Raw genomic sequence first — 27,679 nt, 5'->3', positions numbered from 1 at the left:
CAGCATTCTCGATGCCATATGGAAATGTTAATCTGTGGTTGCTCACACTGTCATCTAGGACGACCATCGTCATCTGAACCAGTTCATAGCTCATGCTGCTCTCGACCTCGTAGATGAGAACATGTGGCTATCGAACAACATGTACTTGAAAACTGTGGACAAGTTCAACGAGTGGTTTGTGTCAGCATTTGTCACTGCGGGGCATATCCTTACCTTCTTAGTAAAGGTAACTAACTAAAGTTTGGGCTCACAAACCAGAAGAACATGGAACATAGATGCCAGGCTCTGAGTCTGTAGACTTCACAGTCAGGTGAAAATGTAAGTTTCCATTTATGGGGCTACTTTTCTTTTTTTAGGGGGGAAAAACATTTTGTTTAATAGCTAATTTTAAAACTAAGTCTCATACACAAAAAGAGTTTATCTGGACCATATCAAGGGTGATTTTACTTTATTTTATAGTTATTTTCTAACTTTGAAAGCTTATGTTCTCTTTATGATAAAACTAAGCTAATTTTAAACCCAGTTTATATATTCAACTTTTCCATCACAAATACACTGCATGTGACTAATTTGCAGAATACTGTATCAACGAACTGGTTGCTTTTTGTTTTTCATTTCTAAGAAAGATTATGCCTTAATTATTTCACATATGAGGTTTATTATGCTTCATGACATAAGACAAGAAGATGGAATAAAGAACTTCTTTACTGATGTTTATGATTTATATATAAAGGTACGGTATGTTCTATAATTTTTAAATTCTGATGAGAAAGGATTCGACCTTTGTCAGGAAACTGGCCTATTGAAGTAAGTCCCTTAGGCTGCAGTTTACCTTTCAGACTAGCTTTCCCCCATCAGAACTATCTCTGGCAACTCCCTCCGCAGGTAAGTCTTCACAGCCAGGTGAATATGTATTTAGGAACACAACTTCATGGTAGTTACCTTTAGATGATTGTGAAGGTAAATTGGTTTCATTCTTCACCTTGTTGTCCTCATAGCTGATTTTATTAGGGATCCCTAAAGACAGCAAGGAAGCAGCCTATATAAGGGAAAATTACTTCATAATTTAATCTAAAATGTTTCCATCTACTTTACAAATAAGTTACAATGCAATAGAGATCATAAGCTGGCAGGAAGTGATTTTTATATGATCAAATAGCCACTCAAGAAGAATGGCGCCACTTGCATTTCTTGATTTTGAAAAATAAAATAATAATAGGACGTCATGGTTACACTGCAGTGATAACAATAGTATGTTTTGTTTTGGAGAGTCTTGCTCTGTCACCCAGGCTGGAGTGCAGTGGCGTGATCTCAGCTCACTGCAACCTCTGCCTTCCAGGTTCAAGCGATTCTCCTGCCTCAGCCTCCCAAGTAGCTGGGACTACAAGTGTGCACTACCACACCCAGCTAATTTTTGTATTTTTAGTAGAGACGAGGTTTTGCCGTGTTGGCCAGGCTGGTCTCAAACTCCTGACCTCAAGTGATCCACCCGCCTCGGCCTCCCAAAGTGCTGGGATTACAGGCGTGAGCCACCATGCCTGGCCCATATGTTTTTAATAATTTAAATAAGTTCTGTATTTGGACAGAATTTCTTGCATATCAGCACAGTAATACAATTTAACAGTATTCCTAGTCAGAGGTAGTAAGTAATATTTAGCCCTCTTATAAAGATGAACAATGTCAAGTGATTAAGGTATAAAAATCAGCAATGCCTTTCCTCATTAGTGATTCCATTTAATGATTTTCTGTCATGCGTTATGATACACTAATTTGAGAAGCTGATCATTTAGCAGTCTTGTGTTAAAGGAGAGTATTAAAAACCTGATTGTTAAAAGATTACCACACAATAGCTTTTTCTGAACTCTGAGCACATGGCAGACTTTTTTGTTTTATGTAGCCAAAGGGCCATAGATATTAATCCATTTATTTATAATGAATATGAGTATTTCACACACAGGGTAAATTCTGAAAGTTAACTGACACAGGCAACATTTATCATACTGCCATTAGTTTTGCCACAGATACTTCTCAAAACCAAAACACCAAAATAAAAATTTCCTTAAGAGGATGTTAGTATTTAACAATGCAGCATTTTCAATAAAACTTAAAAATGTGGTCTTTAGACTTTGGAATGTCTTTGGTTTTTAATTTAAAACTTTAAAATGATTTCCTTTCAGAAACTTAAGATTTGTCAGCTTTTTTGCTTCACTAATACTTTCTTCTTTCCTAGTTTTCAATGAATCCATTTTATGAACCCAATTCTCCTATTCGATCAAGTGCATTTGACAGAAAAGTTCAGTTTCTTGGGAAGAAACACCTTTTAAGCTGAATGCAGAAAATTCCAGAATAAATGATGTCACCACAATGGTGTATACTCAGGAATGTGTACATTGTAAGTTACTTGATTAAATAGCCTGGAAAACTTTTGTGTATTCTCAGCTTATCTAAACCTAATGAAATTCCTTTTATATTTAAAAATAGTACATTCTGTCTCATGTCACGTATCAATAGATCAATTGGTATTTCCTTGTGAACAGTGTTATTTATAAAGAGCTCATTATCAATAATCTTTTTTTTTTTTTTCTGATACAGAGTCTCACTCTGTTGCCAGGCTGGAGTGCAGTGGCGCAATCTTGGCTCACTGCAACCTCCGCGTCCCAGGTTCAGGCGATTCTCCTGCCTCAGCCTCCAAGTAGCTGGGACTACAGGCGCGTGCCACCACGCCCGGCTAATTTTTGTATTTTTAGTAGAGACAGGGTTTCACCATATTGGTCAGGCTGGTCTTGAACTCCTGACCTCGTGATCTGCCTGCCTTGGCCTCCCAAAGTACTGGGATTACAGGCGTGAGCCACCGTGCCCAACCATGAAATATTTTTACTTAAAAATTGGGAATAAGCTTGCTTTTTTTTTTTTTGAGATGGAGTCTTGCTCATGTTGTGCAGGCTGTAGTGCAGTGGCACGATCTTGGCTCACTGCAACCTCCACCTCCCGGGTTCAAGCAATTCTCCTTCTTCAGCCTCCCGAGTAGCTGGGATTATAGGCGTGCACCACCACACCTGGCTAATTTTTGTATTTTTTAGTAGAGACAGGGTTTCACCATATTGGTCAGGCTGGTCTTGAACTCCTGACCTCGTGATCCACCCACCTCAGCAAGTGCTGGGATTACAGGCGTGAGCCACCACGCCCGGCCATGAAATATTTTTACTTAAAAATTGGGAATAAGCTTTTTGGTTTTTTGTGGGGTTTTTTTTGTTTTGTTTTGTTTTGTTTTGTTTTGAGATGGAGTCTTGCTCCTGTTGTGCAGGCTGGAGTGCAGTGGCACAATCTTGGCTCACTGCAACCTCCACCTCCTGGGTTCAAGCAATTCTCCTTCTTCAGCCTCCCGAGTAGCTGGGATTACAGGCATGTACCACCACACCTGGCTAATTTTTGTGTTTTTAGTAGAGACGGGGTTTCGCTATTTTGGCCAGGCTGGTTTCAAACTCCTGACCTCAGTTGATCCACCCGCCTCAGCCTCTCAAAGTGCTAGGATTACAGGCATGAACCACCGTGCCCGGCCAGGAATAAGCTTTTGACTTGCCCAATTCAGATAGGTTGATCTTTGGGGTTTTTTTTTTTTTTGAGATGGAGTTTCGCTCTGTTGTCCAGGCTGGAGTGCAATGGCAGTTGTTTCACCGTAACCTCTGCCTCCTGACTTCAAGCAATTCTCCTGCCTCAGCCTCCCAAAGTGCTGGGATTACAGGTGTGAGCCACCGTGCCCGGCCCAGATAGGTTGATCTTAATGTAACAACCCAAAAATAAATGTCATAGTCAAGATTTGGTAGATAAATTTAAAATTAAAATATTCTGCAGTTGGGAGTGAAATGTGATAGCACATACGCTGACATTATGCATTTAGAGATGTTATAAAAATGTATAGGCAGTATACACAGCACTACTCAAGAAGCCAAAGAAACACTTGTGCAGTGCTAAGTGTCACATGTCTGCTTCCACCAGAGGCTAGGAATAGTGATCCTGCTATAATGTGAGAACCCAAATCATGTTTATAAAATAGGAGGCTGGGAGCAGTTGCAGGCCACAGTGAAGTGTGTTGCTTCTGTCACTTTATATTCTTATATTTCCTTTCCCTCAGACAGTAAACTGTTGATACTCGTACTTCTAAAAAATTGTAAGGCAATTTTTAGTATTGTTGTCAAAGAAAAGCTTGGATTACATTAACATTTGTATTCAGCCTTTTAGGTGATACACCAGAGGGGGCTGGGAATTGTCTCTTTGTTCCTATGATAAGTAGATCTTAATGTAAAATAGTAAATGTCCATTGAAAAGCAAGTAATACAGCCTGTGCTAATTGGGAGCACTTGAACAATTTTGTTCCATTCTGAATCACTTTTGAGCAAGTAATTCTAAGCTTTGTCTTGTATCCTTGTGTGAAATTGCATAATTTTTACCCTATTTGATTTCTTAAATAAAGATGTTTGCTCAAGATCGTGGTAGTTTAATATCCATTTTTAAAGTGCTGCTTTCGTCCTATTTCTCCTATTGATAGTCTGCAAACTAATATGATGTCTTCACCTGTTATAGAGCTCAGATTGACTCAAACTAGATGCCAGAGCTTTGGGAGCAGAAAAATTTATATACTCATCTAGAAATCTAGGAGTAATTTCAGCAAACGTGTATTTTTTTGTATATAGTTGGCCCCTCCCTCAATGAGCATATCATCCAGAGGGCTGTGATGCAGGGCAGCCAAGAGCAGCAGGGTGATTGAGAGCAGGAAGACTTGGCTCAGCTGCACAACAGTGGTACCCTGAAAATAGCCTTTTCTCCAGGCTGGTGAAGGTGAGGTAGGCACTAGTAACACACTTGTGAGTATATTACTAAAGTTAAATGCCAAATTTCATGTGTGACTGAGTCTTCAAAGGAGCTGGAAGGGAAGTGGAGCATTGAGTGGGACCTCCAAGGTAGGCTGCACAGGAAAGCATTGCAGGCGTGAAGGTGTGAAGAGCACTTGGGCACATGGGTGGAACTGACAGCTGATAGATAGGAGCTGATCATGAGGAAAGCTAAGCTGGCAAAGCTTGGATCCGGTAGGTGATGTTCCTTGAAGGTTCTGGAACACAAGAGCAATGGGGTGAAGTCAGTCTTAAAATCAGGCTCTCCTGAGCACATGTATGTTAGCACAAAGTTGGTTATCTGCTTTAGTGCTCCAAAAGTGATCCAGATAAAACGTACACCGACTTTTGTCATCTTGCCATAGCCAGAAACTTCCTAGGATGCTTCCTTTGGCATGGACATAGATCGTCTCAGTCTCTGCTATTACCCATGCGCTTTAATTTTTCAGTCACTTCAACACTTCCTGGTTGACAGTCCAGAGTTCCAGAAACCACTGACTCTCCAGACACTGCCTTTCACTGGGTACCACACTGGTGTGTTTTTCTACTTAACAAACACTTTACTACTCTACAAGACACAGATATCGTGTGAGAACTTGCATGGTGGTGTCATAATATTAAAATGAAAAGTTTGTACAGAAATATAAAAAGGTTTTCTTCTAAGACAAGTAATAGTAGGAATGTTTTAACTTCAACTAGGAAACTTTCCCCAAGGGTGAAAAATAAAAACATTTAGTCCATTAATGAATTGTAATTTTGTATCTTCCACACAGCACATTGTAATTGTTACATCAGTTATCAAATGCAGGTCTGTCTGTTCTCCAGTTCAGTAGTTTGCTTTTTTTTTTTTTTGAGCTGGAGTCTCACTGTCACCAGGCTGGAGTGCAGTGATGCGATCTCGGCTCACTGCAACCTCTGCCTCCCGGGTTCAAGTGATTCTCCTGCGTCAGCCTTCCGAGAAGCTGGGACTACAGGCACGATGCCCAACTAATTTTTGTATTTTTAGTAGAGACCAGATTCACCATGTTGTCCAGGATGGTCGACCTCTTGACCTCGTGATCTGCCCGCCTTGGCCTCCGAAAGTGTTGGGATTGCAGGCGTGAGCCACCGCGCCTGGCCTTGCCTTTTTTCTTAAAACCGAACTGTATCTCTGGTGGGGGGCAGTGGTTCACTCCCTACATGACAGTCAGCTCCCCTCACCCAGCATGTCCTTTGATATCCCCATCACTCCCCAGTTGAGGGTCTCATCCACACTCAGTCTAGGCTTTGGTTAGCCTCCATAGAATCAGATAGTCACCAACCACACAGCATATGAACTTCATCCACAAAAGACCACAATTTGCTTTATCAAGTCTGATCATTGCAACAAGTCTTTTTGTAACAAAAAATCTCCTTGAGAGCAAATCACTAAATGTTCAGTGATAGAGAAGACACTAAGTAAATACACTGCCGAATAAAGATGTCTTCGTTTACCCTCTCACAAAGTACAATCCTTCTTAGTATTTCTTCTGAGAGTGATAAAGTTAGCTTGTGTCTTGTGTTATAAAGGAATGTTTTAACTTCAATAAAGAAACTTTCCCCAAGGGTCAAGAAAGTAACAAAAATATTTAGTCCATTAATCGAATTGTAATTTTGTATCTTCCACACAGTACATTGTAATTATTACATCAGTTATCAAATGCACATTTGTCTGTTCTCCAAGTTCAGTAGTTAGCCTTTTTCTTAAAACTGAACTCTATCTATGGAAAGGCTTTCCATTCATAGACAACTTGAATTTAGCTGGATGTATTACAGACTGTATGAAGCAACTCTTGTACCACTGGGGGCCCACCCTCCGCCTGAGACTGTGGAACATGATTTATGGGGGTGGGGGTGCATGAATGGCACACAAATGGTGAGTAATTACTAGTGAGAGTAATTCTAGTATGTAGAATGAAAACAGGAATGGTTAAATCATTTTGAAGAGAATGAAGAAGTAAATTAACAATGCATTGCAAATACATTAGATTTTAATCTTTAATATCTAACATTATTGCTTTAGGAAAGTATTTCCCTGAACCAAGAATACAATGCTAATTGCATAAAAACATACACATATAAAAAGTAGTTCTCCATTTTCCCAGGAAAAAATCCAAGTATAACTTCTAGAATAGTCAAGTTTCTTATTTTTATTATAATTAAAGTCTTGGTCATTTCATTTATTAGCTCTGCAACTTACATATTTAAATTAAAGAAACGTTATTAGACAACCGTTACAATTTATAAATGTAAGGTGCCATTACTGAGTAAATATATTCCTCCAAGAGTGGATGTGTCCCTTCTCCCACCAACTAATGAAGCAGCAACATTAGTTTAATTTTATTAGTAGATGATACGCTGCTGCAAACGCTAATTCTCTTCTCCATCCCCATGTTGATTTTGTGTATATGTGTGAGTTGGTTAGAATGCATCAACAATCTAACAATCAACAGCAAGATGAGCTAGGCTTGGGCTTTCGGTGAAGATTGACTGTGTCTGTCTGAATCAAATGATCTGACCTATCCTCGGTAGCAAGAACTCTTCGAACCGCTTCCTCAAAGGCTGCTGCCACATTTGTGGCATCTTTTGCACTTGTTTCAAAGTAAGGATAGTCGCCGTTGTCCCTGCACCAAGCTTGGGCTTCTTCTGTAGACACCTGCCGTTCGCTTATGTCAATCTTGTTACCCAGAATCACAAAAGGAAAGCTCTCAGGCTCTTTCACATCTGCATAATATATGAATTCTTTCTTCCAGTTACTTAAGTTCTGGAAGCTTTGTGAATCATCGACACTAAAAGTAAGCAGGCAGCAGTCAGAACCTCTGTAAAATGGTGTCCTCAGGCTTCGGAATCGCTCCTGACCTGCCGTGTCCCAAATCTGCATGGTAACAAAATGTCCATCCACTTCCAAATCTTTATTTAAAAATTCCACACCTATTGTATGGAAGAGCTGGGTATCAAACTTATTAGTTACATATCTGTTCATAAGTGAACTCTTCCCAACTCCACCATCTCCAAGGAGAATTACTTTAAAAAGTGATGATTTTCCTGCCATTGTTAATCTCAAAAGCTTCAAGAACCCTGTAAAATAAAAAGGCACCATTACATTCCTTTATACCTACACATTCTTCTACGTGATTCTATGAATATCAGCATTTAGCTGAAATAAAACATATGGCCCCAGGGAATACCTAATAATAAGACTTGTTGTTTACTGAGCACTTGGCCATGTGCAGGCTACTATTCTACCATTATTCTCTGAAACAGCTGGGAAGGGCTCACTCTTCCCCTTTCTCAGGTCACAGTTGACTGTGAAGCTGGCACTCAAGCCCAAGTCTGACCCCAAAGCCCTTGCTCTGAACCGTTACTCTATGATAAGCCCCTCTCTGCTCATAGCCCCACCATTTGTTAGAGATGGGTAGGAGACCAAAGTTCGCATGTTGTTGTTGTTGTTGTTGTTGTTGTTGTTGTTGTTGTTGTTGTTGTTGTTTTGGTTTTTTTTTTTTTTTTTGAGACAGGATCTCGCTGTCACCCAGGTTGGAGTGCAGTGGGACCATCTTGGCTTACTGCAGCCTTGAACTCCCGGGCTCAAGCAATCCTCCCACCTCAGCCTCCCAAGTAGCTGAAATCACAGGTGCACACCACCATGCCTTGCTAATTTTTCTATTTTTTTGTAGAGACAGGGTCTCAACCACGTTGCCCAGGCTGGCTTCAAACTCCTGGGCCCAAGCAATCCACCTGTCTTGGCCTCCCAAAGTGCTGGGACTACAGGCGTGAGACACCATGCCCAGCCCACATGTTTCTCTTAACAACTTCAAACAGCCCTTCAGTGCACAGTGATGGTGTTCACTTAAGGCCTCTCTCCTACCAGGGACTTTCTCTACTACTCCCTCCGCCTCTCTTCAGACACAGGTGCTGTTAACCAGGAAAGCCAGAGACAGAAACTGACTTACCCGGCTGTGAAATAAAATATGAACCAACCACTGAGTAAATGGACTTTATTCTCTTCATTAAGAACACTATTTTGAATTTGTTCAAATTAATGCCAGCAGCAATGGAATTTTTAATATAATCTAGCACATTCTATCCACAAGATTCACTTGGGCAGTTCAAACACTTAAGGAACATGAGACTGCTGCTACTTGTGTGTTTTCAGGTAGAATGAAATAAACCTTAAATGGAAATGTGGTACTATATGTGTTCTTTAGAAGTCCTGTGGCAGGATTAAAAACTTTACTACACTACAAGAGCCAGCCTGTGGGGGGTGAGATTTCAGATGCCTGTTGACAGACAGCTACTTCTAGGTGCTGGTGGGAGCACAGTTCCTGGTTAATCCTTCTGCTTACATTTTTATTGTGAAAAATGTAAAACATGTACAAAATTTCTATATAATGAGTACAATACAATGAGCTCCCATGAACTCTAAACCCAGCTTCACCAATTATCAACTTATGGCAAATCTTGTTTCCTCCATAACCCCTCCAACTCTCCCTTCTCCCCAGTTATTTCGAATCAGATTATATCATTTAATCTGTACTTTAGTATTAAATGGTTTTTAAGTATACTAAAATGTATATAAGAAGATAACTATTAGAGCAGCACTGTGCAAGAGAATTTTATGCAACAATGGAAATGTCCAATATAGCAGCCACTTAGCCGCATGTGACTGTGGAACACTTGACATGAGGCTGATGGAAGTGAAAAACCGCATTTTCAATTTTATTCAATTTTAACTAAATAGCCACATTTAATGAGCCAATTAGAGAGCACAGATCTAGAGCAAATTTGGTCAATAACCTTAATAGGAAAGTAGGTATTATGAATCCCTCCATGGGAAGGCAATAAAGACATGAACAATAATTGTTATATTGACCACGATGAATTTGTAAAATCACTGCAGTAAACATTATCTGGCTGTCTCCTGGTTATATGCAATGTGAGCAACTATAGTGTAATTGAACACTTACTGTAACATGTAGGAATTCTGCATTTCTAGCCACATGCTCCACTGTTCTGATAAAAACCTTGTAGTCGCTTGTATAGTGAGAAATCAAGTGAATGGGAAATACTATTAAAAAATGATGGGACATACCTTAGTCCCTACCTCTTACTGGTTCTTTCAAATTACTACTACAGGCCAGGCACGATGGCTCACACCTGTAATCCCAGCACTTTGGGAGGCTGAGGCGGGCAGGTCACTTGAGGTCAGGAGTTCGAAACCAGCCTGGCCAACATGGTGAAACCCCGTCTCTACTAAAAATACAAAAAAAAAAAAAAAAAAAAAAATTAGCTGGACGTGGTGGCAAGCGCCTGTAGTCCCAGGTACTAGGCTGAGGCAGGAGAATCCGTTGAACCTGGGAGGCGTAGGTTGCCGTGAGCTGATATTGCACCACTGCACTCCAGCCTAGGTGACAAAGCAAGACTCCATCTCAAAAAACAAACAAAACAAATTAATACTACAGTAATTACTACTATAATTAATATTAATACAATTTAAACTGTCCAACACAAGTGTGTGGCAGTTAAGGTGCATAACTTTTGAGAGACTTTTTCAATTTCAAATGTATTGCTCAATATCCAGACTATTAATGTTAAAGAGGAAACTGAAACAGTCCCAAGCCCGTTACTTTCCTGACATAGGTAACAATGTGCTAAATTGGCTGCTTTAATTCTTTGGCATCTTGCTTCAACAACTTAAAGAGAAAAGATTGAAAACCATAAAAGCAAACCAACTATTTTGACATAGGGGAACCATCTATCTAATGTCTCCTCAGAATTCTTCAGTGGGTTGTTTCCCAGAGATCCAGGACTAAGTCCAACTTCTAAGGCAAGACACCTGGCCCCTGCTCTTGGCCAGCCTCACTCTAGCCACCTTCCCCTCACAGTCTCTGCTTCAGTCATTCTGAATGCACCATCACCCGGAACTAAAATTCAATTCCACTCACTCAGCACACCCCACACCCTCTTGCCTCCACCCTGGCATATGCTGCTCCTTGCTGGTGACCCCCCCCCCCAATGAACCGCTGTGCCTTCAGAACTGCTCAGCATGGTCATCACCTCCACTGGGAACCCTGCCCCAGCAACTCTCCCAATGTTGTTCCTTTCACACAATTTCCATGTTGTGTTATGAGAGTACAGCAGACATAATTTATTCCAGTATTTTAATAAGTCTCTACTGATCTAACAGCCTTACCAGACACAAAGTTTTACTGTACATCACTGAATTTTTAGCATCTTTATATCAAATTATAAGCCAGATCATGCAATCTAACAAACCCCACCTAGACTATTGGTTGCATATATCTACTAAATTAAGTTGTAGAAATTCCTTGAAAGTGGTAATTTGTAATTTTGCCAAGACACTTTGACAGTTCTTTTTTCATAATAATGTGGGACTTCCTAGTTTGTCTCATTCTGACCAAATGAATTTGGGGTATGCCAGCCCACCAGGAAACAGAGTATAGGGTACAATTTTTTACATTTCCCATCTACAGTTTGAGGCCTACCAGATATTCCTATTTGGGAATATATTTGCATTTGCTAAAATAATTAATTTCTACATGAATATCTCTCTAACTCTAGAGTTGTATAAAAACACACATGGTGATATAAATCATTGTACACACCATCTTATTTACCAGTGACATCTAACAAAAGCCAGTTTCATTCGATCTATACATTAATATAACCACAATCAGCTTATGGACATTAAAAATATTATTTTTTCTTTAAAAACAGTAAAATCCTTTGAAATTTCTTTAGTATAAGTTAAATAAATAAAGGGATCCTACTACGTTATTTTCAAAATTTGCCTAAAAAGGTAATGTGAAGTCTCTTATACTTCACAGTTTAAAATGACTGTCCAAAGGCAAACAATTTTCACCAAGGTTAAAACATTAGTAATTCTGCTAAATTCTATAAAGAAATCTGAATAAGGGGCCAGGCACAGTGGCTCATGCCTGTAATCCCAGCACTTTGGGAAGCTGGGGCGGACAGATCACTTGAGGTCAGGAGTTCGAGACCAGCCTGGCCAACATGGTGAGACCTCATCTCATCTCTGCTAAAAATACAAAAATTAGCTGGGCGTGGTAGCACATGCCTGTAATCCCAGCTACTCAGGAGGCTGAGGCATGAGAATTGCTTGAACCTGAGAGGCGGAGGTTGCAGTGAGCCAAGATTGCACCACTGCACTCTAGCCTGGGGGACAGAGCTAGACTCTATCTAAAAAAAAAAAAAAAAAAAAAAAAAAAAAAAAGAAAGAAATCTATATAAAAAAAGCATATTACATAGGTCATAAATTTTACTTTAATTTAACTGTTCAAGTCAAGCATCATTATCTACATAAAAAAGTTAGAAAGCTCACCTTAGCAGTGTATGTTTTCATAATTTTAAGAGTAAAATGAAGAATTAAAACGTTAAAGTACAGTATCTGACTTCTATTAACAGCTAGATTCTTAACTTAAAAACCTGAATACTATCCATGACCTTTCTCAGCCCAAAAAAGTCATACAATCAAATATTCTACTTGAATCATTGCATTTTTCAAAAAGTTTTTCATCTACCCATCTTCTTTTCTAAGTTTTATATTCAGAGACAGCTATGAAATTATATCAAGAGGAAATGTGTAATATTTCATTCATTCTTCAAAACTTGCCCAAATTTTCGGTGGCTCAGAATGAGTCATATTCCAGAGAATAAAATAAAGATAACACAAAAGGGAAGACAGAAAAGGGCCATGTGAGGGAGGGGCACCAACATGATATAGGAAAGGTCAAGCTAAGGCTCAAGGTAGCCCACCTTCAGGGCAGCCAAGGCAAAAATGAAAACGCTCTTGTCTCTGTGCAAATCAAAGCACACTGTCAGAAAAGAAAACTTGTTCCTGGCACCAAATGCCATGAGCACAGCCCCATGGACGAGCAATTTAACATCCTGAAGCCTCATGGGAACAACAGTGACAACAGTACCTACCTCCTAGGGTTGTTGAGAAGATGCACTCAAACGACACGGGAAAAGTGTTTCATCACAGTGCCAGGCTCATTACAGGAGTGCAAGAGTGTCTGTGAAATGAATACATGAAGAAGTCTTCACTGGCAGTTTTACAGACAGGTTCTTTTTATGGTCATGTCTTACATCAACCTTCAGTAAGGGCAATAGGCAGAACAAATTAGAGGATGATACAGGCCTACATTAGGAAGCTGAAGGATCCTAGTCCTACAGATCAAATTCAATGTCAAGGTCTCCCAGTGATCACTATGTGGAACTGTGCTAAAGTACTAGCCTCTATTGGTCTGAACCAAAGGTTTCAACCACCCTCCCCACCCACCACTTTTTAAAGCAAAGGGCATTTTTGTGGGACTTACATATAGCAGTCCTTAACTTATAAATTCAATCAATAATAAAATGAGACTTCAAAATCCTGACATTTGGGGTTGAAGATGAAACAACAACAGCAGCAGCTAGCCTTGAGCCCAGTATGTTATGCAAGCTACAACACTGTGTTTATTCCTCACAAGTTTCTTAGTACCTATTACACATGAGGATACTGACTCAGAGAGGTTACATACACGCTCAACGTCACACACCTAGTAAAAGGTGGGAGTAAGATATGAACATGGCCGACTGACTCTAAAGCCCAGGCACTTAACCCACTAGGCTACGTCAATCCCAACTGCCTATGCATCTGTTTCTGAGATTCTACTGTTGTTGCTGCAGGTAGAATGAAAATAAGCAACTGCAAATGGTAAGAATCTTTCAACCACTTGCTTTATTTCAAAATCTGCTCAAGAACAAGGTTAACCTGACAGAACTAGTAATCTCCAATCTTACTGACATGTAGCATAAAGCACATGTGAGGGTCTATGCTTTATTAGAGTTTAAGTGTTTAAAACATGTTTTACATGAAATGAGTCAAATTTTGCAGAAGCTTACCATTTGGTAGAACGATTGGGAAAGGAATTTTTCAATAAGTATTTAGTGAGTGCCTACTATGAGCCAGACCCTGAGGATACAAGCCACACATACAGTCCCAAGTTTGTGGAGCTTGTAGTTGGGTGAAGGTGACATCCACACAAAAATGCATTTAAGTCACAACTGTACCTCACAAAATGAGAGGTATATGGTACAAAGTACAACTATTCACACTCAACCAAAAATCAAAGAACACCTTAAAATAGTGCAAGAGATTCTGCCCACCATCTCCCTCAGTGAGTGAGACACACAATGTGTAAACCTGGGGCTCTCTCAATCACACTCAGATTCCCCATGCCACTATCTTACGGAGTTGCCTGAGTCCATGAGAGTCCAGCCACCTGGGGGACTTAATTTACATGCAAACATGATCCTGTAACACAAGCCAACTATTTCACTTGCTGAGCTACAGTTAAGGAAAAAGAGGTAACTTCCAATATCAGAGGTAAACTAGGCTGTGTTACACTGTGTTAATGAGAGACTGTACATCGGTTTCTAGTGTAATATGTTCCAAAGCAATGTCTCCATGATCATTTTAGCCACGTGCTGCCATAAGAATACAGCCCTCACTAAAGTCTGATTCTGTTGGAGGGGGATTTGACCCAGGGGAAGTAGGTTTGACCACAGGCTAAGCTCAGCAGGAGCAAGAGAAAACTATGAGAAAAGAGGAGGGAGCAGGAACCAGAAAGTGGAACCAATCCATGCCAAAGCCCTGCCAAAGAAGCCTGGCCCTGGCATGAACTGGGAGAACTCAAGGTAGGCCCGAGCACCCGGAGGCTAGAGAGTGAAGAGTATGCTACAAAGACAGGACTGAAGGAAGAGGCCCAGGAGCAGGGAGGCGAGTAGAAGCCATGGAAAGGATTTCTGCCTGTACTCTAGGAATGATGGGGACCCTCTGAAATAGCTTCAGCAGTGGGTGACCTGGTCAGATAAGGAGTCCAGAAAGCTAACTGGATGCAATGGGAGAAGGGCTGTGGGTGAGGTGGGAAGGAAGGTCTTGGACAAGCTGGGATGGATGCTGCTATGATCCCTCTCCACTACTAACAGTGTCAGCTGGGCTTACGAATGAAAATTGAGGTGGTTATACCTCACACTTGATCCTCCAGTAAGATATTTACTATATGACTTCATGTTTTACCTTGTTCACATTCAAATCCCTGGCCCTTTACCTGTCTAACTCCTAGTCAGCCGTGTGGATGCAGCTAGACCTCACCTCCTCCCGAACACCTACTGGACATCTCCAACTGAACCCCCTTCCTCGACACTCTTAACCATCCTGTGCGTGCCTCTACCATTTACCATAAGGAATTCTGTAATTGACATGCCTACTATGTCTAATAAAAGTGAAACATGCTCTCTTAACCCACATTACATGGATGTGTACTATCCAATTACAAAAATGTCCATACATTTCTGAGTTGTCAATGTTTTAGATTGCACCAAAAAAATGCATACCCATACTATTATCAAACCACCTTCCCCTAAAAAGAAAGACAATGTCCATCAATTAATGAATGGATAAATAAAATGCGTCATACATCCATGCAATGTTGTAATGTAGATAAACCTCAAAAACATTATGCTAAGTGAAGGAAGTCAGAACAAAAGGCTACCTATTGTATGATTCCACTTATATAAAATGTTCAGAATAGGCAAATATGGAGATAGTAGATTCATGGTTGTCAACGGATGGGGCGGGGGGCAGTGGCAGGTAAAGGAGGAGGGACTGCTAATGGGTATGGTGTTTTTTTGGGGGGGGTAATAAAAATATTCTGGAATTAGATAGTAGTGATGGTTGTACAACTCTGTGAATATACTATAAACACCAATCAATTGTATACTTTAAAAGGGTGAATTCGGCCAGGCGCCATGGCTCACGCCTGTAAACCCAACACTACGGGAGGCGGAGGCAGGCAGATCACTTAAGCTCAGGAGTTTGAGACCAGCCTGGGCTACATGGTAAAACTTCATCTCTACAAAAAATACAAAAATTAGCTGGACATAGTGGCGCATGCCTGTAGTCCCAGCTACTCAGAAGGCTGAGGTAGAAAGATCACCTGAGCCTGGGGAGGTCAAGGCTGCAGTGAGCTGTGATCACATCACTGCACTCCAGCCTGGGTGACAGAGCGAGACCCTACCTTGAAAAAAAAAAAAATTTTACTGTATGTGAAAATATATATGCAAATCTCCTGAGAATTAAAAATATGACCCTAGAATTAGATTTACACAACTAGAGCTACAAATGTTCTCCTTGTCCCTTCAGCAGCATCCCTTTAAATAAATCATTTACATGTACAACAGACACTACTTTAGGATTCCCATACCACGTGCTGGTACCAACATATGCTGTATGTGTCATACACTAATCCGAATGTAAAGTTGGATAAGCAGGTCACTGGCAGGAAAAAAAATGAACCACATTGCCAGCAGATATGGCAAAATTCAAAAGACAAAAGAACATTTTATGTTAACCCTTTCCTTCTTATAACACTATTTTCCCAACTTTTCCATTATGTACTTTTATCTTATACTATCAATTGTTCATGAATAGTTTATCAGTAGTACCCTTTTCTCTGGCCTTCTCCAACCCCTTGCTGGCTTCCAAAGCCACATCCTACAATAAACCAAGGGGAAGAATAGAAAGCCTCAAGGTCCAAGCATCAAGAATTTAAATCTGCTGGCCACGCACGGTGGCTCATGCCTGTAATCCCAGCACTTTGGGAGGCCGAGATGGGCAGATCACTTGAGCCCAAGAGTTCAGGAACCAGCCTGGGCAACATGGTGAAACCCCATCTCTACAAAAAATACACAAATTAGCCAGGTGTGGTGGTGCATGCTTGTAGTTCCAGCTACTTGGGAGGCTGAGGCAGGAGGATTGTTGGAGAGGCAGAGGTTGCAGTGAGCCGAGATTGTGCCATTGCACTCCAGCCTGGGTGACAGAGTGAGACTCTGTCTCCAAAAAAAAAGAATATAAATCTCTAATATGACTGTGTATGTGATTGAAGTTAGACTTTTTTTATTGGTCCTGGATCTAATTGTCTCCATTCTTACAGATAACTAAATTCATTTATTTATTATTTTTATTATACAGGATTTTGAGCATGGCATTCAAAGAGCTATCCAATGTCAGTTACAAGCCTGCCCCAATTATATCCCTACTACTCACCATCCCCACACCTATCACTGGCATTTTCTGTCCATATCTTTGCTCGGGCTGTTACTTTGGTCTGGGAGGCCCCTCCCTACTTCGACAGCTATGACAATCTTAGTCATCAGAAGCCTAGTCCAGATTACCTCATGTAGGAAGCCAGGGCCGCCCCAGCAACCTAATCTTTCTCTTTTCTTTGCTCTCATCATTTCCACCTCTTTACAGCTCTCATTTACTTATGCTCTAATCACCTTCAGTTGTGTATGTGTCTGTTTCCTAATTACAATGTCAACTCCCTGGGAGGGACACACAACACCTAATTGCATCCATTCACTTGTCCCTTTTTTGTTCTGCCACTTCTCGTACAATGCTCTACATTTGGTGAGGTGCAAATAAATGCTAAATTGAGAACGAAGAGTATATTACTTCCTCTTTTATTCTTGTTATTCTATTATTATTCTATTTGTGCTTTCTGTACCTAAAATTCTTTGTTTCTCCATCAGTTCTCCCCGCATTCTATTTTTGAGGTCTATTAAAATGTGTGGGTAGGAACAAAAAAATTGATTCTTACTTGCAATCCCAATGAGAATCCCACTTTAAAATAAGTACTATTGATTGACTGCGACAGGGAGCTGGCAAATGCTGAAAAACGACTACATTCCTTAATAAGCTGCCAAAGGGAGAGCAGGCATCATTTGTAAACTGCCTTCTCAAAACTTGAGATTTTAAAACACATACTCTGTAACCCCTCCAAAAACTTAAAATGAATTTATCACTCCTGGTTTAAATTTAGGAACAGATTTTTTTTTTTTTTTTTTGGTCAAATTCACAAATTCCTTTGGATTCACCCTGAATGTCCTACTTAGAGGTGTACTTACCACTTCATTTCACTTCATAGCTTGAGGAAATGAGGTTCAAAGAAAACCAGGGAAACAAAAGCATGGATAATCTGAAAATTATTTCTATTTTTGCTGGAGCTGTATTTATTTCCTCATAGCTTAATTTAGGCGTGTCTCACTTAACAGCCTAATTGGTTCCACTGTTTGTTTCTAAAAACTTCCTGATTGTCTTACAGAAATTTATGAGCAAGAAGCAAGTCAAGGAAAGTCATTATGTCTAATGGGTACCAGCTCTACAGCAAGAAATTACCAAGAAAAATAAATAAAGAATTAAGAAAAATACTGTCAGAAAATACCATATTTAGTGTGCAGGAAGAAGCAAAAGAAAGAAAAGGAAATACCATAGGAATAGGCCAACTTGGAGGCAAGACCTGCCAAGGTGAAATAAATTATCTAGTCCTATCTAGTTAATCACTGAGCATTACCTCAAGAACAGGAGGCAGCTAGAGGAGAAAAACTGTATTATCAAACCATACTATCGCTATGTCAGAGCACCTCCCCTATTGAAAGAACTTATTTCAATTAAGTAGCTTTTTTTGAAGCTGAATCAGCTAACTTAACTTTTAAGAAATATGTTAACATTTTTCTTAAAACAAGGCACCTCTGTAGGTATGTTAACTAATCACTAACAGTGGTGGGGGGCGTGGGAAAGGAGGAAGTGAGAAGGGCCAAAAAAAAAAAAGAAAAAGAAGACTTAGTTAAGGAACAAAACCTTAAACCATCATGAAACTATATAGTGCAGCAAAATCCAACAGAGCCTTCTGCAATGACGACAATGTTCTATAATCTGCACTGTCCAATATGGTAGCCACTAATCACATGTGGCTATTGAGCACTGGAAAGTAGCTGGTCTAACTGAAGAACTGAATTTTTCATTTAATTTTAACTAGTTTAAATTGCTACATGAGGCTAGTGGGAACTGTGTTGGACAGTGCAGGCATAGAGTGTGGTTAATTGGGAGTCCATGAAATGAGCTTCAGGGAGAAAATACACTCCCTAGAATCACATGTGAAATAAGGATGAGAGCATTGGTGGAAGCTTGTGTGCTTGTGCTTTTTTTCTGGAAAGAACAAAAAATGTTTCATCAGATCTTAAGGAGTTTGGACACCGAGAAATGATTGCTACATGCCTGCATCATTTGTATGTTATGTGTGATCCATTTCTGTAGCTCATAACACCCTTCAAGACTTTCTGTCTTTAGCAGAATTTCCTCTTTTTCTCCCTCACCCATGAGACTTTTATGAATATCACACTTTGACCATAAACTGTGATAGTTCAGTGAACAGCCTTACTCATGGGAAACTGCTAGTCCTGAGAAGTGAGAATAATTTTTTTTTGTTTTGCTTAAGTTTTAAGAACCAAGCATAAATCTACCTGCGATGACACTTACCTGTAAAAGGTACTTACAATACTTTTTGACAATAAAGAAAAGAGTGCACTTTGGAAGACAGAATTAAAATGCAAAGACATAGATAAAAGTCACAAGATGAGAACATGGGGAATTAAAGGTAGATATTTCAGGAAGAAAAACAAATTATGAAAGGAATGAATTTGAACATATATGTCAGAAAAATATATTAAAGCAGCAAAACACAAATCAAAAACGATCTGCAACGTTCTGCTACCACCTAAAGAAACATTGGTTCTGAGGCCTCCCTTCCAGTTAGATAAGAAACCAAATGTCTTTAATTTACAGCAGACAAAGCTAGGGGTTGGGGAACTATACAAACTCACTGAGTGAGGGGCTCCACAAGGCACGGAGCCACAGCAAAAGGAAACTTCTCGACTGTTAGAGAAGTTAATTACAAGGAGTGAGGATTTCCTAAGAAGATATATTTAAAGAGGGGCAGCTATGTCCGGTATATAGGACTCGACTAGACTAGAGGCTCCCAAATACCACTCTGCAGGGAAGTTGTCACCAGCTCAACACTGCAGGCAGCTCTTCATCAAGTTCAGTTTATCCAATGTAACTGTCACTTTGTCAATGATCCCCCAGGTCTGCCCCTATCGAAGTGTTGAAACTGACTTTTCTCACAAAAAGCTTTCCAAGCCCAACCTCACTCTGCCCATCACTACCCATTTCTCAATGTGCCTGCAAACCTGATTAACTCTCTGCTCAGTTTATAGGACACCAGGGCTCCCACCCCATCCTTTCCCCCTGATTGTCAGCAAAAGTCACCAAAGACCTCCTAATGGCCAATCCAATGGCTTTTTCTCAGTCCTCATCTGAATGCCCTACGGCACATACAACCCTAAGGTGAATACAGGGAAAAGTTCTTCTCTCAGGACTTCATTGTGTATGTTTCTAGAAAACACCTGCAAGTTTGACCAGCATCTCCACCTGAGGCCCAGCTAGTATATAGTGAATTCTCTCAGGTGTAGCCATCTGTCTGAATGTGCATGAACTAAAATCTTGGAAGGGTACCCAAGTCTTTTTTCTTTTTTTAAAAGACAGAGTCTTTCTCTACCACCCAGGCTGGAGGGCAGTGGCATGATCATAGCTCACTGCAGCCTCAAACTCCCGGGCTCAAGTGATCCTCCCATTTCAGCCTCTAGAGTAGCTGGGACTTACAGGTGCATACCACCAAAACTGGCTAATTTTTTTTTATTTTTTTTTTTTTTTTTTTTTTTGTAATGACAAGGTTTCACCATCTTGCCCAGGCTGGTCTTGAACTCCTGGGCTCAAGCAAGCCTCCCTCCTTGGCCTCCCAAAGTGCTAGGATTACAGGTGTGAGCCACTGCACCTGGCCTCAAGTGTTTTTTAAAAACAAATAAGGAAACAGGTCTAACTGGGAAAGTGTCTTACACAGGATCACACATCTAGCTAGAGGCACAGGGGAGACCTTCAAGTCTGAGCCAGGACTTACCACCCATTACTGCTTCTATCAGGTCCAAACAGCCTGGCAGTAATCCTCTTGAAAATGTTTCCTAATTGTCCATAAAACCACTCTGATAATAGGTTCTGCTTTCTCTCCTCCTTGGCCCCTTAGCTTTCTTCAACATAGACAGCTCCCTTTCCTGACAAGCTCTTCATGAAGCTATTTCACGAGACTGAAACCCTTACCTGTTTCCAGATGGTATCTCCCTGGGCTATAAAAATCAGTGATTCCTAAAGTCTACCTCCGCATGTCTGAGCCAGACAAGAATTTGCAACCCCTTGTATAGTATGTTCATCTGGTACCCTGATGGTAGTTCAAATTCAACATATCTAAAACTGAGCTAATTATTTTCTCCATTTCGAAAATCTCTTTCTTCTTTTCTCTTATGCACTTCATTCAGCCACACATGAAATATGTCCACTTTTCGCACTACCTATTGCTATTGCCTTGCTTGCTCAAACAATAAATGCTATGGCTGTAATTATATTAGCAGCCACTATTAACTGAATATCTACTAGGTACCTGGCATATAGCACCTTAAAATTACCTGCAAGTTGGACACTATCATCCATGTTTTATAGATCAATAAACAGAAGTCCACAAACTTCCCCAGGTCTAACTAAATAGGGCAGGTCAAGTATGTGTTATCTTCACTCCCACCCAGTGACAGAAAAGGTCTACGTAAGGTACAAATCCAAAAAGGACACCAAGAAAGAACAACTGTAGATGCAAGACAGCAACAAAATTTAGAAAGTGGAAAGCAAATGGTCCGGGAGTGACAGAGTGAAGAGACAATGAAACCTAATGCGGAAAGCAGCAGCCAACAATGAGAAAGCTGATTCCCACCAGAGAACTGGAAAAGAACTGAACAGCACACGGGCACTTCTCGAGACTTCTCCAGACAGGCCGGGTCCGGAGGCTCGAGGGGTCCCTGAAAGGCTGTAGATTCCATGACCCACATCCTTGTGCTACCCTAGCAGACCCACTTCCTAAGGAATTGCACCCAGCAGAAAATGGAGAGAAAGCACAAAGGAAAGTGGAGCTGGAGGGACGATCTGCACAGGAAACCTGAACTGCAGTCTCTTTCCTGTCTGTCCCTCCCCTCAGCTTAGCAACTAAAAGGGTAGCATCCCAAAACTGCAAAGCTCTGGGGGAAATGAGGGGCCCAAGGGAAAAGCTTACAGATACTGGAAGGGGGGGATGGAGAATTAAAAACGGACTTTGATGCCTTTTCTCCTCACCGCTATACCTTGTAGTCCATAAACTAGAGCCAATAATACCAACTTCTAATCCTGAGGTTCCCAAACTGCATGCTGAGGTGCCCCAAAGCATCATGGCAAATTCACAAGGGCAGGGTGGGCTATTTTAAATTTCTGAGGGAAACATAGATACTTGACATTTGTAGGGCACCCCACTGGAGGGGAGTTAATTAGATTGCACTGCATTCCTTTCGATGACGTCATATCTTCATGAAGCTAGGTTTTCCAGGACTGCTGTGATAAAAATCAAGTACTGGGCACAAATTAAAGTGGATTATGAGGGTGGCAACTGTTTGCTCCCAAACAACTATTTTTAAATGTTATTTAAGAATACTAGCACTCATTCCAAAGAATGTTCTGCATTCACCAATGGGTAGTCCTCAGGCAGTTCTAATCTGACTTCCAACCACATTATGTATGTATTTCCAGGTATATACATCTGATCAAATACACAGGTGTGAAACTGCACAGACCAGAGCAGTCACCTAGCTGCATAAACACTCCTATCTGTTAGAGTTCTGCACAGCAAGTTGTAGAAACAGAGGTCTGTAAGGCTTTTTTTTCCCCCAGGTTTTTCTAACTCTGAGAACATAGACAGTCTTATGGGCACTAATCTTTTGGAAATTACCTTAGCTTCTGTACCCAAAAATCTAATCCAATTCACACGAACTTGAAATTAAAATACAGTAGTCAGTTCAACTCCTTTATACTGTTTTGCTCTCTGTCACACTTGAATAAAGAATGTGGCAATGAAATGAATGTGTCCAGTTGTTCTATAGTGTTTCTCCATCCCCTGTCAAACAACAGAATATGTTTGTACGAGTCAGGCCTAAGACAAAAGTGGAGTCTGTGTCCACAGACTCCCAGAGAACTCCTGGAGAATGCAATGAGCTGGCTTCCATGCAGCCAGAATGTGAAGCCTGAACAGCCTGTTTCACTTCTCCATTTTTTTTCCAAAATACACACCCAGTCTCTCTCCACCTCAGGCAGATCTAGCTGTTACCTTACATTCATTTACACCTAGTCATCCTCACTGTATTCATAATAAGCAACATAATAATAACGCCTGAACTCACCATGGTCAAAAATTAACAAAAGGATTTGAAAAATCCAGAATGTGGAAATACCCAGAGCACACAGCTTCACAACATGCACAGTATCAAGAGTCATGGTGAGAAACAGAGATTTCTCCTCCAAGTTATCTAACTAGCCCTGGCACCCCTGGGCTCTCTGGCAACACGGCCTGGGACCGCCTCCGACCTCCCTCCCCTCTGCCTACACACCTAGGTGGCTCCATGTCTCCTCCCTCAGGCATCCTCGCCTTCCAATTGCATCATAGCTTTCCACCAAACTCCCTGAAACATTTTTTGAGTTCACCCTCACTCCTCTACAAAAAAGTCCTTAATAAATGTTCTCTGTTGATGGCCTACTTAGTCACAAATCCTATTCTCTTATGCTTGGTTTTGACTGAAGAGTCTATTATCTATACACCTTTCAAGTTAGATGCGTTGCCCAAACACACACACACTTCCATTTGGCTTACTTCCTCCTGCTGCTTAACTAACACATTGCCTGGGCAGAACTACTTGGAAGCTAATAATTTGCTGCCTCTACTTTGTGACATATAATCTCCTAGAGATTATGAAGCACAGCCATCTCATTTTACCCAGAAGGAAACGTGGTGACCTAAGTTGGCTGGAGGAGCAAGCCAATTAATGATCAAACAAGACAACCCTAGCACCAATTTATCTCGACCTTTCCCAGAATAAAACACGTCACTTTTGTTAGATTCCATGTGTATGCACTAGCAATCATTTTGAGGTGTGTAACTCAACATCCTCCCTACCCCACAGCAGACAACTCCTGATAAGAGGCAGAGAAATCTATTCATCAGCAAAGAACGTGCTGTGCATTGGCATGAGTCAAAAGCCAAAGCTACCGACAAAAAGATGCCATGTTGATTGCGTGAATAACACTCAGTGACGCCTAAAAAGAGATGCGATCCTTTTTGACTGCTCCAGTCAACCACTCCCTCCCAAAGTTCACCTAACAGTTAATACTGCCACCAGAATGAAGCAGTACATATTTTGAAAGGCCTGATCTTAGACAGGCATGAAAAAAAAGACCAGAAAACACCAGAAAGTTATGGAAAAGCCATTAAAAAATTCATCATTTCTTTCTCGATTCCAGTGATAAAATGCAGGCATAACTATTTGTCTGGTGAGGTGAAATTTAAGGATGAATTTTATGCTCAACAAGAATGGCTTCTCAATTTGATTCTTGTAAATATTCACACGTGGTTAACCGTACAAAACTATAACACACACATCAAGTTTTCCCCATTTTATTTAAGTCTGCCCACAGTAAACACCATGACACAGGTACTTCTGTGCCGAGTGTGGAGTTGTTTTCTTTAATTATTATTATTTTTTTAGCGACAAGGTCTCACTCTATTGCCCAGGCTGGAATGCAGTGGTGTGATCATGACTCACTGCAGCCTTGAACTCCAGGGCTCAAGTCGTCCTTCTGCCTCAGCCTCCAGAGTAGCTGGGACATGCACCACCACACTGAGCTAGGCTAATTTTTTTTTTTATTTATTTTTTGTAGAGACGGGGGTCTCACTATGTTGCCCAGGCTGGTCTCAAACTTCTGGGCTCAAGTGATCCTCCTGTGTGGGTCTCCCAAAGCGCTGAGATTACAGGCATGAGCCACCACACTCAGCCTGTTTTGCTTTTTTTTAATGAACACCTGGCCCCTGTCCTTGAGTAGCCCAGGCAATAAATTCTGTTCTAGGATGATGTCAGAACCTAATCTTATGACTGTGATTGGACTGTAAGCTTCAGGAAGGTTGGGACTCCCCACTGCCCTTCTCATCAGCACCTCTGTATCAGTGCCCCACTGGCTGCTCAGAGAAATGAAATAATGCAGAAACTACACTTTCTAAGTCCACTTTAATGGCTCTGAATAGCTCTTAAGTTCTTTTCGTCATTTTTGCCTTACAACAAAAAACAGATTCTGCTACCAGAAATTATTTGCTCTTTTTTTTTTTTTTGAGATGGAGTCTCATTCTGTTGCCCAGGCTGGAGTGCAATGGCGTGATCTCGGCTCACTGCAACCTCTGCCTCCCAGGTTCAAGCGATTCTCCTGCCTCAGCCTCCTGAGTAGCTGGGATTACGGGCATCCACCACCACGCCTGGCTAATTTTTGTATTTTTAGTAGAAACGGAATTTCACCATGTTGGCCAGGCTGGTTTCGAACTCCTGACCTCGTGATCCGCCCACCTCGGCCTCCCAAAGTGCTGGGATTACAGGCGTGAGCCACCCTGCCCAGCCACGCACTCTTTAATCTTTCAGGTGAATATGCTTCTCAGTAGAGAGAATTTTCCCCTGCTCACTGTTAAAATGATGAGGTATCCCAAATAGGAAAACGACATTGCATTTGAAAAACTACAAAAGCAGTTGAAATGTAAGCTCTGGGGTTACTTGGACTGCTGAAAAGGAGGGTTTCTCAACCGTGGCACTAGTGACATTTTGGGCTAGACAACTCTGTTGTGGGGGGCTGTCCTGTAGGTTATAGAATGTTTAGCAGCAAAAATTAAAAATTAAATAACAAAAATAAAAATAAAAAAGAATGTTTAGCAGCATCCCTGGCCTCTACCCATTAGATGTCAGCAGCACCTCCCTTGCCCCCAGGTGTGAACCAAAAATGCCTCCAGGCATTGCCAAATGTCTCCTACGAGGACAAAATTGTCCTCTCTTCCAGTTGAGAACTACTACTCTAAAATTACCCAGACCTGCTTTGAATCCCCGCTCCACCCCATCACAACCTGGGTCATCTTGGAAAACAGATTGAACCTTCCTATGCCCCCCCAAATTCCTCAACTGTAACATGGAGCTCTTACTGAAGAAATGCTATGAAAATTAAATGAAATGATGTACGTACAGGATTTACACGTACGGAATATTCGCCGCAGAGTGAGTGCTCAATAAATGGTCAGAAATGAGGGGAGGCTAAAAAAAAATAATTTCGAGAACTCAAGGATCTTATCTTTAGGCCTCCAGAGTACTGTAGTCCAGACAGAAGAAATGGTTGAGAAAGAAACAAAAAGAGATGAGAGAGGTTGGAAAAGAAGTGATAGCACTAAGGTATTATTTCCCTTATCTCTAAAACCCGGCTTGGAGTCAAAGCCAATGATGTTCTACTTAGTTTTTGCCTATCTAGTCTAACATTCCAAATAATAAACGAAAAAATATGCCCAGATCCCAAAAGTCTCCAGAAGAGAAACTTTGTAGTATAAACGAGGAATTTACTACAGCAGACACAAAAATACTAAAAGCACCAGACTGCCACAGCATTGTCTTAGATTTACGAATCCAAATAACATACTAAAGTTCTAGAGAAGCAATCATGATAACTTCATAATCTTCTAAAGGAAAAACTAAAGGCTGGCTTCTTAAAAGTTCCTAACTGAATCGTTCCAGGTTTCTTTATCTCTAGTTTTGCTACACTGGACAGCTTCTGAGAGTACAGGCAACGCAGGGATTTTCCATTACAATGGTGCCAGAGACCGAAGGACAAACACATTTTTAAAGCAGCAATCAAATTCTGCCCATTGATTTTTATCAGGACGCTAAAATCCTATGAAAAGATTGTGGTCACGTGCCGATTTGAAAACTAGCAGAAAAGTTATTCCTCAAAAGAACTGTAGTCACGAGATGTGTCATCCCTTACCAAAAAAAAAAAAAAAAGGCAATACGTCCACCAACTATTTATTAAGTTCAGCACTTAAATTTCTCATCTTGCCTTTTTACTTACCAAGTTGGAAGAAAAAAGGGAACGCGATTGTGAAACGTTAGCCAGCGTCTGAATCAGATAATGCCCCCAAACCGCCTGCAGCCTCTAAGATTGGCTTTACTTTCCGAATTCCTCACCCGAGTGGTCGTAAGACATCGAGCAAACACGTTCTGCTAGGTGGAACTTCAGAGGTCGCCAAAATCAAGTCATGGGAGCGCCTTTGTTTTCCCTACATTAATCATTCGGGTGTAGGATTTGGTTTGGGGTCTGTGGATGTGTGTCCCGGAGTGGTTGGGGAAAGGCTGGCGTGTACGTGTGTTCCCAGGTGACTGGGTGTATTTCTCCGTGTGTATGTGCACGGGTGTCCGGGCTTTTGTATCTCCCTTTCTCCAGTGTTTGTGTGTGTTTCTGTGAGTCCCTCTCCCCAAGGGTGTGGGGACCGTCTTTCCTCCTGCGTCAGACAGGAGGCAGGGAGACAACCAGCCGTCCTCTCTCCCGGGGCGGCCTTGTGACCCGCGCTAGCCCCGCGCGCACCGCACCCCGCCCCAGCTGCCCGAGGCCCAAGCCGCCCCCTCAGACCCCGACACCCGCGCACTCCGCCCGGTCCCGAAGGAGTCCCGAGTCCCGCTCACCTCGCGGCCACACGAAAGACGACCCGGGAGCTCTAGGCCGGCCCGTCTGAGCGCAATGAGGACAGAGAGAGGGTCGGGGACCTGCACAGCAGGAGGCAGCGGCGGTAGCGCAGCCAGGCTCCCGCTCCAGCTGCTCCAGTCCAGCGCGGAGGGAACAACATGGCGACGGGCCGGGGCGGAGCCAGGGAAAAAGCGGG

At 41.4% G+C, this 27,679-nt stretch overlaps 2 protein-coding genes across 8 annotated transcripts in view; one reads left to right on the top strand and one right to left on the bottom strand.

Moving 5' to 3' along the window:
* TRAPPC2 (trafficking protein particle complex subunit 2) overlaps nt 1-4,483 on the top strand; it is a 22,356-nt gene extending 17,873 nt beyond the window's left edge. For both annotated transcript variants that reach the window (XM_055376018.2, XM_055376017.1), the window contains 3 exons: nt 59-207; nt 652-733; nt 2,231-4,483. In XM_055376018.2, coding sequence (XP_055231993.1) covers nt 59-207; nt 652-733; nt 2,231-2,329 — 330 coding nt within the window. In that variant the 3' untranslated portion in view covers nt 2,330-4,483. The remainder of the gene's footprint in view (nt 1-58; nt 208-651; nt 734-2,230) is intronic.
* On the bottom strand, nt 1,908-27,679 carry RAB9A (RAB9A, member RAS oncogene family). Of its 6 annotated transcripts, XR_010132597.1 has the most exons (4): nt 27,483-27,671; nt 12,873-12,961; nt 9,997-10,157; nt 7,040-7,985 (listed from the first exon to the last, which is right to left on the bottom strand). XR_010132597.1 is itself a non-coding variant. In XM_004063808.5 (3 exons), exon 3 carries the CDS (start codon nt 7,957-7,959, stop codon nt 7,354-7,356), a length of 606 nt encoding a protein of 201 aa, XP_004063856.1. In that variant the 5' UTR covers nt 7,960-7,985; nt 12,873-12,961; nt 27,483-27,679; the 3' UTR covers nt 7,040-7,353. The 6 variants fall into 6 exon arrangements, 4 of the variants coding, with proteins under 4 accessions (XP_004063856.1, XP_055231989.1, XP_004063857.1 ...); XR_008675461.2 differs by lacking the exons at nt 7,040-7,985; nt 9,997-10,157 and adding an exon at nt 1,908-5,107; XM_004063808.5 differs by lacking the exon at nt 9,997-10,157 and having other exon boundaries at nt 27,483-27,679.

The sequence above is a fragment of the Gorilla gorilla genome, chromosome X, assembly GCF_029281585.2.
Source record: "Gorilla gorilla gorilla isolate KB3781 chromosome X, NHGRI_mGorGor1-v2.1_pri, whole genome shotgun sequence".
In the NCBI taxonomy this organism is placed as follows: Eukaryota; Metazoa; Chordata; class Mammalia; order Primates; family Hominidae; genus Gorilla; species Gorilla gorilla.
The sequence above is the reverse complement of the archived record's forward strand: the minus strand, read 5'-3'. Positions and strand labels throughout refer to the sequence as shown.

Bases quoted from the DNA above. Each gene is read 5' to 3' on its own strand.
- RAB9A (XM_004063808.5), bottom strand. From the start codon at position 7,959: ATGGCAGGAAAATCATCACTTTTTAAAGTAATTCTCCTTGGAGATGGT.